Source organism: Eschscholzia californica, unplaced genomic scaffold (genome assembly GCF_041429995.1).
Source record: "Eschscholzia californica isolate CP2 unplaced genomic scaffold, dmEscCali1.0.p SCAF_1, whole genome shotgun sequence".
In the NCBI taxonomy this organism is placed as follows: domain Eukaryota; kingdom Viridiplantae; phylum Streptophyta; class Magnoliopsida; order Ranunculales; family Papaveraceae; genus Eschscholzia; species Eschscholzia californica.
In genome coordinates, this window is record NW_028238198.1 from 44,578,232 (window position 1) to 44,589,383 (window position 11,152).

At 36.8% G+C, this 11,152-nt stretch overlaps 1 protein-coding gene across 17 annotated transcripts; it reads left to right on the top strand.

The window, feature by feature from the left end:
- Nucleotides 1–4,191: 4,191 nt before the first annotated feature.
- On the top strand, nt 4,192–10,094 carry LOC147567072 (Pentatricopeptide repeat (PPR) superfamily protein). Of its 17 annotated transcripts, none has more exons than XM_086653695.1 (7): nt 4,192–4,490; nt 5,334–7,309; nt 8,005–8,069; nt 8,273–8,340; nt 8,887–8,993; nt 9,113–9,189; nt 9,336–10,094. In XM_086653695.1, exon 2 carries the CDS (start codon nt 5,451–5,453, stop codon nt 7,215–7,217), a length of 1,767 nt encoding a protein of 588 aa, XP_086509821.1. In that variant the 5' UTR covers nt 4,192–4,490; nt 5,334–5,450; the 3' UTR covers nt 7,218–7,309; nt 8,005–8,069; nt 8,273–8,340; nt 8,887–8,993; nt 9,113–9,189; nt 9,336–10,094. The 17 variants fall into 17 exon arrangements, with proteins under 17 accessions (XP_086509821.1, XP_086509826.1, XP_086509825.1 ...); XM_086653700.1 differs by having other exon boundaries at nt 8,890–8,993; XM_086653699.1 differs by having other exon boundaries at nt 8,005–8,084; nt 8,890–8,993; nt 9,336–9,700.
- Nucleotides 10,095–11,152: the final 1,058 nt, after the last annotated feature.

An 11,152-nucleotide genomic window follows, 5' to 3' on the forward strand; every position in this document is an offset into this window, starting at 1 on the left:
AGTCCTTAGTGACTCCCTAAAACCTATCTTCTCTACATTAGGTATCTATTCCTCTGTGGCCCCCTTCACCAATGGAATGTGAATGTCAAAAATTCCTCTATGACCCCTTTAAAACCTATCTTCTCTACTTTAGTTATCTATTGCTTTTTGACATCCTTCACAAATGGAATATGAATGTCAAAATTCCTTTGTGACCCCCCCCCTCAACAACATATCTTCTACATTAGGTTTCTATTGTTTTTTGACCCCCTTCACAAATGGAATATGAATGGCAAAATTCCTTTGTGACCCCCCCCCCCCCCCCCCCAACAACATATCTTCTACATTAGGTTTCCATTGCATTTTGACCCCCTTCACAAATGGAATATGAAGGTCAAAATTCCTTTGTGACCCCCCCAACAACATATCTTCTACATTAGGTTTCCATTCCTTTTTGGCCCCCTTCACAAATCGATTCAAATTGACAATGAAGATATTCGTCTGAGTAGAACAATTTCTGGAATTTTTACTGTAATTAACATACAAGAGACTTTTCATTCATTAATTATACTGAAACTTCACATAATCAAGGTACATAAGATCACATTGAATTCTTCTTAACAAAATCCCTACAGAACTGATCATAAGGTATTTGGATTGACACCATTTGTGGTTCTGCTTTAGATTTTTCTACACTTTCAACCCAGTCAGACAACCAATCGAATTTGTTGCAGCGTACACAAGACATAAACTTCCTCTGATAATTTTTGGTTGTCAAAGATGTACGGATCTTCCTCCTGCCTGTGCATTGTGGCATTGGACATGGAGTGTCAAACCATGGGCACTCTTTCGCCCAGTGATCCACAAAACCGCAATGAAAGCAAGATTTGTCCACCATCGACTTAAAGCTTCTGGATCCGTCAAGTGAAACCTTACCTGGCCGAGCGCTTACAGAAACATCTTCATCCTTACCCTCACTCTTCGCCACCACCGACTTAGAGCTGCTGGATCCGTCAAGTGAAACCTTACCTGGCCGAGCGCTTACAGAAACATCTTCATCCTTAACCTCACTCTTTGCTTCATTTAGCCACTGGAATTCAAGGCATTTGTAAAACTGACAAGAAAGGTATTTTCGCACTTTACCTTCTTTGCTTATGGAGGCAGACACAAATCGAATACCAATGCAGTTTGGGGTTCGGCAGGGACTGTAGATCCATGGACACTCTAAACCAGAGTGTGATTTTTCATCACAGATCTGACAAGACTAGAGAGAGAAACCATAGATTAGAGACGCAAATGGGAGAAGGAAAGGGAAAGGAACACTCGGACTACAACTTACCATCTTATCTGATGCATCACCTCCACCCATTAATCCAGACGAACCTTTCCGCATGTCAATGGCAATATCCGATCTGTTTAGGGTAAAAAGGCGTTGAACAGCTGAGTAGAGAGAGTTGAGAAGTGAAGAAGACCTTCTGAATGAATGGGGTTTGAAGATGGAATCGTAATTAATGGCACATTTGTAGTGATTTGACAACATCGGGAAGGAGGAAAGTAGTCTACTGAGGTCACAATCTCTGCGCACGCGGATTAACCAAGGTAAGGGTAGGTTAGGGATAAAATGTTTGGACCAAACGGCATTTACACGACGTCAGGAAAAAGGGGGCCATATTTGAATTTACGAAAAAAAGGGGGCCATAAAGGAAGCTGGTCACAAAGTAGGGGGCCATATAGGAATTAACTCTTTAGATATTTACTAAATGAAATAAAATTACAATTGTGTCGTGTTCCTGGTTATTCGATTGCAGTTTAGGAAAGCTATGGCTCTGGGCATCCAAAAGATCTGCGAAATAAAGACTTAGTAAAATAAAATTGACTTACGGGTCATATTTATTTTTAAATCAGAAATTTACTTGATAGTATTTTACCCTCTGATCTTCATCTTTAGTTCAGTTAGAGAGAAACACTGATGCTCTATGCTCATACTTCTGTAAAAGCGCAAGTGTTTAAAGAGAGAAAATGTACAAGGGGTGTATGTATCTTTTCTTGTTTATCTGTTGGACTAATTCTAGTCATTAGTTTATTTTGTATTGAGCTCACTATTACTATATTAGTGAGTTCTCTGATTCACACACCACCTACCTTACGAAATTGTAAATTTGCCTGGAGTTGTCCTGAATTATCACTTAACATGGAAGGACCGATGGGTATCATTGGCATAGTTAGTGGGTGGTTCATGGGAGAGGACACCGACTGCTCGATTAAGTCAAGGATATACACCTTGTGGTCTTTGTGGAAAGCCAGTAATAAGATGGTATTTGAAGGGATCAATCCATGTAAGTCAATGGTTGTCCGGGAAGCTATAAACATGATGAATGACTTCTTCATCAATGAGACTGAACATGATGATGTAGTGGACAGAGAAACATATGAGAGATATGAAGTATGGACTCCTCCCATAGTTGAAGTGATGGAATTCAACTTTGATGCCGCTTTTAAAGACGGTAAAGCGGCAATGCTGGCGGTTGGAAGAAATAGTCATGGGTCATTCACAATAGCCACATCTAGAGTGGTGATGGCAATGAATGCATTAAAGGGGGAGGCAATGGCAGCAAGGTTAGCCTTACATCTAATTAATCAAGGGAGTTGCTGAAAGTGGTATTATTGAAGGTGATGCAAGAGGGAGTTGCTGAAAGTGTATTATTGAAGGTGATGCAAGGTTGTGGTTGATGCTTGCTCGGATAAAAATGAGACCCCTCCTTCGAAGATAAAGAACATTGTGGCAGACATAAAAAATGCAAGTAACCTTCTTCGATACTTTGCAGGTTTCCTTCTGTTCATAAAAGGTGAACCAAGTAGCTCATATACTACTTCATAAAAAAAAAAAAGTAGCTCATTTACTAGCAAAATCTGCTTTCGAATTAAATTTAAATGAGACTTGGAAATTACTCATTATCTCTAATTGCATTGTAAGTCAGTTAGCGACGGATAAAGCTAACATGTTAAATTCTAATTCTTAATAAATATTAGACAAATGCCTACATTCATCAAAAAAGAAAGGGCTATTTCCCTAATAGCCCATTTGTGACCAGCTTCCTGCCTAGCTCCTAACTTTATCGAAAATTTTCAGATGATCCATTTTTTCAGTTACCGTTAGAACACCGTTAACCAGTCATCTTTTCTCTCTCCTACATCTCATCACCTCTCTTTGCCACCTCATTTTCTCGCCACCTCATCGTCTTCACACGAGAGCCTTTAATCTTTACAATAGACTTTCTTCTATATTCGACTTATTGATTTCACATTCAGTTAAACTGATACCAAATTTAAACTCAAAGTAATCTCAATATTAAAATTTTGGACCATTTTGATGTACCATTACATATTTACATATAAGAAACTTTCAAAGACGCTTCTAATTTGTGTTATTGGCCCAATGGCGCCGCCCAATTAGTAGACTTGAGCCGATTGTGTGAATCAAACTCGTTCGAGTCCACCAATTTTGTTGTTGAAAAACGACCTTAATCTATCATTCTACAAACAATTTCTCGAAATTAACCAAATTATTAAAGTTCAACATAATTAATACTAACTAATGTCAACCAAAACTCCAACTAAAATTCATAGAAGAAGATGTTCTCCAGCCCTTTAAAGATTTGGCCTATCTATCGTATTAAAACAGCTCAGTCGGTTATCGAGGGGATAAGTCTGACCGTCCATTTTTATTGGGATTTTCATAAAAATCACATCTGACTGTTGTCATAAAATCTCTTTCGTGTAAATCCAGTCAAAATAGAAGGGTAGTAGTGTAAAACGATTTTCAGTCACGATTTATTAGTTAATATCTCTTCCCTATTTATTCTCCTCGTTTCAAGAAATTTAAATTTTTTTTCTTAGGCGTTAGTCAAGAGGGATCTTCTCCGTCCGTAGGACGGGGAGTAAACCTAGTAGAGAAAGAAAGAAGAAGAAAAACCGTTTGCACTTCAAACTAGTGGACTCAAGCCAGTTTAGTGAATCGGAATCAGACCGAGTCTACCAATTTTAAATCAAACACAAATATGAGAGATCTTTTCTAATAGGGCAGCGCTTTTAACCATTTTCTAGAAGTTGAAGGGCGGCTCTTTTGAGTGGACTCGGGAAACACCACTAACACTACTAGGAGCGCCTCTAAAACATCCCTTACTTACAAGACAATATTCTATGAGGAAGATTGTGGTCTTTAATCCAACGATACATGAAAGATCATGTTGAATTACGATCTCTAGGTAAGTATACTGATTTTCAGTTAAAAAACTGAACTCTTCATTATTCCGACCTTGTATAAATCTGAGGGTTTTCAAAAACCCTAGGTTTCCAAGTTAAAGATCATTTACCCTCTGATCGATCCGAATCTCTAGATCTCTCTATTTATCTCCCTAATCTCCCAATTTGATTGAAGATCTCTCTCTGTCTCTCATTCGATTTATCAACGCCACTTTAAATCTAAAGAAAATTTTCAGCTGCATTTGAAGGTTCAGGAAGTTACTTTGAAGAAATTGGTGAAGGAATTTCAGGAAGGAAGGAGTTAATCGAAGCTAGCAAGAAATTCAAAGAAACAACACAACTCGATTTCTCAACCTCTTATACTTCAGTTGTCATCTCCAACTTAAGGTTAGTTATTTTGTTTTACATAACATAAAACCTCGATTTCATTGATTCAAATCACAGGTTGAAGTTGTTATTATTTTAGGGTTTTGGTTGTATTATTAGTTTGATGAAGATCTTCTTATTTTTGGTTTTATTAGTTCAATTAATTGATGGAGTTGATGCAATTACCCGAAACTAATAGATTAGTAAAAGTGTGCAAAAAACAATGACAAGTAGAAAGAGAGTATATATGTGAGATCTTGTTTCAGTTGGTTTCTTCCAACTCCAAGAAACAAGATTTTCATTTTGAAGGGATGGCGTTTTATTTTGGTGTAACAATGAATATGTTATTACTGGATTTTTTTAAGTGCATGATACATGTTTGATAAAATTCCTGAGAGAAGTAACTTAGAACAACACTTCAAACTGATTTGCTTAGAATTCTATGTGATTTTGTTCTTGCAAGAAACGTGTTTGATAAAATTCCTGAAAAAAAGTAACTTAGAACAGCATATCAAACTGCCTTGCTTCGAAGTTCGAATGATATAGGTACTGTATATCATATACAATTGATTTAGGAATTCAAGTATGTGTCATAGGTTTGTAAACAAACACTATAATGTCCATGTTACATATGACATGATATGAACGCGTGTCGTAGAGGACCTCGACAAATTCCATGCCCTACTACTTAATCTAATATAGTCCTATTTTGATTCTGTTTACAGTTAGAATTTTCTACTCTTGAGGGTTTTGATAAGGAGATAAGAAGGAAGAAAGGAATGCTCGTCAATGGCTAGTGTGAGGTCCAGCTCAAAAACCAATCGATATTACATTCCTAATAAATGGCAAGAGCTTCCCTTCGAGATGTTTTTCGATCTATAAACTTTCCTTCATTGCCTTGTTCAAGAATTCCTTGTAATTTTATCAAAAAAATTCATCTCTCCTCTGCTTCCTTAGCACCTCAAGGCATAAATTTCCTCCTCCAAACATGTCGAACCATGACTCAACTGTTCCAAATACAAGCCCATCTAATCACATTTGGGTTTTTTCAAAATCTTATCCCTGCCAGTCAGATTTTGAAGTTCTCCTCAGATTTTGGCGACATTGATTACACCATTCTGCTTTTCCAGCACATAGACTCGCCTGATACATTTTGTGTAAACACAGTCATCAAGGCTTACTCTAGCAACTCTGATTCAGAGCAAGCTGTGCTTTTCTATTTCGACATGCTGCAAAAAGGGTTCCTCCCCAATAGTTATACCTTCCCCCCACTTTTGAAATCTTGTGAGAACATGAGTGGTTCTTCTAAAAAAGCTACTGGAGAGAAGTGCCATGGTCAGGCTATTAAAAATGGTGTTGCTGATGTTTTACCTGTACAGAATTCTTTGATCCATATGTATGCTAGTTTTTGTCTAATAAATTCTGCTTGGCATTTGTTTGAGGGATTGTCTACTAGGGATTTAGTTTCTTGGAATTCTATTGTCAATGGGTATGTGAAATTGGGAGAATTGGGTGTTGCACACGGGATATTTGATAAAATGGCAGTGAAAAATGTCATTTCTTGGAACATCATGATTTCTGGATACTTGAAAGCTGGGAACCCAGGATGCGGATTGAAGTTATTTAGACAAATGGTTAAGACAGGAATTAAAGAGAGTGAAAGGTCAGTAGTTAGTATTCTCACTGCATGTGGCAGATCAGCCAGGCTTAAGGAAGGAAAATCTGTCCACGGATCACTTCTTAAGAACTTCTTGAACTCAAATTTGATTCTTAACACTGCGCTGATAGACATGTATAGTAAATGCAAAAGAGTTGAATCTGCGAGAATAGTATTTGACTGTATGTCGAAGAGGAATTTGGTTTGTTGGAATGCGATGATACTGGGGCACTGCATTCATGGATCTCCTGAAGATGGGATTAAGCTATTTGAAGAAATGGTTGGAGAGAATTCAGAAGATCCAAAGCTATGTGGGCAAAATAATAGTAAAAGTCAGCAAGTCAATGAACGAGTAATTCTTCCTGATGAAGTTACATTCATAGGCATCTTATGTGCTTGTGAGCGCTCTGGGTCGTTATTAAAAGGGAGGGATTACTTTAACCAAATGATCAATATTTACAATATAAATCCCACCTTTGCCCACTACTGGTGTATGGCAAACCTCTACGCTGGTGCTGGGTTACTTCAAGAAGCAGTTGAAATCTTGAGGAACATGAATATGCCGGAAGGGGATGGGTACGAGGAGCACGGCATTTGGTTACCTGATGGATCAACATTATGGGGTTCCTTGCTTGGCTTGTGTCGATTTCGTGGAGATGTTGCTTTGGGAGAAGAAATTGCAACTCGCTTAATCGAGTTAGAGCCAGACGATTCCTCTTGGTACTTGTTACTCTTGAACATATATGCAGCAGCAGGTAGATGGGAGGATGTTTTGAAGGTGAAAGAGATGGCAAAAGAAAGAAGAGTGAGAAGAATACCCAGTTGTAATCTATCTGACTTGAATGAAATTATTTCCGAGTGTAAATTGGGAGATAATTCTCATCAACCAGGGAGAATAAAAGTTCATGCTTTAGTTGATGAACTAGCTCAGAGGCTACAGTTGTCAAAATGAAGTACAGGTATTCAGAAGTGCAGGTATTCAGTACATCATGTTTGTGACCCAGGAGCAATACTAGCTGGCATGAAGGATACATCTCCTGAGAGGTACGGAAATCTATAGTATAATAAAACAGCTCGGTCAGTTATCCCAGAGATAAGTCTGACCGTCTATTTTTTGTCTGAGATTTATTTTGGATCAGATCCAACGACATATACAAAATATACTTATGTAAATAGACTCAAAATATAAAGGCATTAGAGTCGTTTTAAGATCAGAAACCCCCCTCTCGAAACTCCCACTTACACAATACACGTTCCGGATTTCTAGAAACCCTCTTCCCCCAATTTCACATCTGATTTCACGCGATCGTTCAAACCTGGGATTAAATGTTTCTTTATCATCTGATTCTGTCGACTAAATCTCCAAAACATCTCTCTCTACCTCCATCGACATCTCCGGAGGACCTCATGAAGTGTGTCAGCTTCTTTTGAATTGCAATTTTGATTCTTCTTCATAATTCTTTCGAATTGTAGGAAGGTAGTTTTTGTTTTTCATAATTTTTACATTAAGTAATAATCTTTTCATTGCAATTTAATTTCCTTTCGTCTTTCGAATTGCATAAAGGTATTTTTATTCTTCATAATTCTTACAGTAAGTAATAATCCCTTCATTGTAATTTTTGAACTTTAGTATTTAATTTTGTTTCTTTGTTTGAATTGCATGAAGGTATTTTTGATTCTTCATTGCAATTTTACTAGGTTTGTAATAATTTTTTCTTCATAATTCTTTTGATCTTCAGTATATACTTCTTGGCTTCTTGCTTGCGAAGTGTTTGAAGAAATGATCCGGTGAAGTTCTTTTAAGGTATAAAATTATTTGGTGAGTGTTACATTCACATCTTGCAAATTGTTTTGTAACTTTTGTTGGTTAATCACATGCCTATCTCCAAACTTTTCATTTATGTTTGAACTCATTAGAAGTTTTATGGACTTTGGATGGATCTTGAGAAGAAAAGAGTTTGTTTTGCTGCAAATGTTGATGAATTTTGAATGGATTGTTTTTTGCAGAGACTGCTACCACTACAGATTTTAGGAAGGAAACACACTTCATCTTCGAGTCAGAATAACTTATCCAGGTATTTCTTCAAGTCAGAAACTCAAACGGTCCTGAAGACATGACTTTTGTGTTAATTTAGACAGTCCAAAAGCTATATAGACAGTCAGAATATTTTTTTTGTTAATTTACTGTTAATTTGCTTTATAGACAGTCTAAAAGCTAAACCATTAGTTCGCTTCAGGTCTAAGGTCTCCAGACGAACCATTATCTAGAATTTTTAGTTTCAAATATGTGTTTTATTTTCTCTACCTTTTGTTTAAGTTTTATTGTTGTGTTTTCTCTGCATCTTTTTTCTTTTGTTCTTCAATTCCGTGTTCTATATTCTACGTAATCTCTTATCTCCTTCCGTGCTTTGGGTTTATTTCTAGGATTTTTCAACTCTCTAATTATAAATTGAAGATAAAATATCGGTATTGTTTTAGGAATATGGATTTCTCGCTTTGATTGATTAATAGTTGAGAACTGGTTAATGATACATTGTTTTAATTCCCATAATTTTTTTACTGTTTTGTAACGGAAGTTCCGCTTTATCTATGGGAAGTCATGTTTGACCATTTGCTTGCAGCAGCTTTCCAGTAGTCCTTTGGGTAGAACAAGATTGGGTCTTGCTCAAAATATCAAGACAATCACTAAAGCTCGTCCCTAGAACTACATTTGAGCTCACTAAAGAAGGTACTTAATTATTTAAATTTTCGGTAAAAGTAGTTTATTATCTTATTCTTAGACCAACTCAGATAGATTTAATATTTTTTTTCTGTTTGCTCGTTAATGACTTTTATTTTGTATTGCAGGTTTGTCTTCATGATCAGTAAAATCAAATAAGATCTCAACAGTAAAATCCAGACTGAAGGGTTTTATCTTTGTGGTGGTAAACATGCTTATTTTTACCATCACATAATTCTCTGCTATCATCAAAATTAGATCATGAATGAATGTCAATGCACCAGAGGCCATTCATCAGGGGTATATATACATTTCACTGTGGAGTTCCCTGACTCTTTGACTTCGTTGCAGTGCAAGGCACCGGAGGCTGTGTTGTCTGCTATGGCAACCACTCAGATGACATACAACAGATTGTTAGTAAAACAACACAAGTAGTAAATCCGCTTGGCTTCCCAGTCACACAACAGATTGTTGGTAATAACATCTTTAATATATTTCAGAGGGATCAATATCCGTTCAGTTTTAACTGAAAATTGTGTTGGAATGACCGGATTTTCTTTTCTGATCAATTTTTTTTAATACGGGTCGGTTTTGAGCTCGGAGTTTAGATAAAATTTTATGTCATTATACCTAGTACAATTTCATTTTTTGCGATCGAAGTGTTTTCGACTATGCGTTCGATCTGAATGAGTAATTGTATTATGTAGTTTGATTTAGGTTGTTTACATAGAAGGTATTTACTTCATCCTTGGCTGCCATTTCCTTGTACTCTTTCCAAACTTTAACGAAGAGGTCTTAGAGGAAAGAGAAGCCAAATTCTACATTTACAAAAGAGAGACGGATTCTTCTCATCATGGAAGAAATTTGCTGGATGCTTTGGATGATCTCGAGGAGTTCAGAAAACATTCTATTTATGATCATCGGTAAGTCAATCTGTTTGTGAATTATTCCATTTTATGTTTGAAGTGTCTTGTTAATTTCAATTTTCATTCTATTCTTGAACAATTTACCTTTTAATAGGTAAGTTGAATGTGATCGAATAGAAAATGATTGTGAACATGTCAATTTACAGCTATTTAAGTATTAAATAAGGAAAAATCGTGATTTGTACCATGGATTGAACACTTAGGTGCTGTTTGTTTTTTTTTTCTCGTCTCAGTCTGAATTGGCTGAATCTGAATTGGCTGAATCTGAATTAGCTGAATCTGAATTGGCCGAATCAGTTACAAGTTAGGTGCTGTTTGTTTTTTTTTTCTCGTCTCAGTCTGAATTGGCTGAATCTGAATTGGCTGAATCTGAATTAGCTGAATCTGAATTGGCCGAATCAGTTACAAGTTAGACTGTTTGTTTTTTTATCTGAATTTGTCGGGTCTGAATTTTAATTATGACATTTATACCCTTTTTACATAAATGACTAAGGTACCAAAATAACTCTCCGAAAATCATAACCCTAACCGGCTAACCCTATCTTTGCTCCATTCTCTGCCGCCTCCCCTCCATTTGCCTAACACCCAAACCCTAATTATCTCTTTCTTCCTTCTTCCCCTCTCTATTGCCTCTTCACCTCTTCCAATACCAGGGCTTCAACTAGATCTTTGTGGTGGTTTTACAGTCGACTCTTTAGGGTTTCGGGAGAGCCACACTGGCATTGGTCCTGATTGAGATGAAGGATTTGTTGAAGAAACCAGAAACCCTCTATGATCTACACCTACAGAAGCTAGACAAAGGAGAAGATCAGCTTTTGTATTGAGAAATCGCCCAAATTTAGAGGAGAGTATGTTCAGAAATTCGTCAGATTCAGAGAGAAATAGAACTTTTCTCTTGGTGTCAATAGTGGAACTTATGGTGGAGTAGATGGAGAAAGTGGGATTATGAAACTTTACTATGGTAGATCTGGTTCAGAAGGTCATCCCATTTTCAAGCTTGTTGTATATTCCTTGTAATCCTCTTGGTGTAAGTTATGGTGTAGTAGAGAGAGAAAGAGGAATTATCCAGTTTTAAAATGGAGTTGCTGGTTCTGAAGATCTCTTCCAATCTTCAATCTGATTTTTAAATTTCTTGATATGTTTTAAATTTTATTGTGGTGGTGGTCGGCGGTTGGAGGTCGGTGGCGGTGTTATGGTGGTAGGTGAGACTGTGAGATGAAGATGGAGATTGGAAAGTATTTC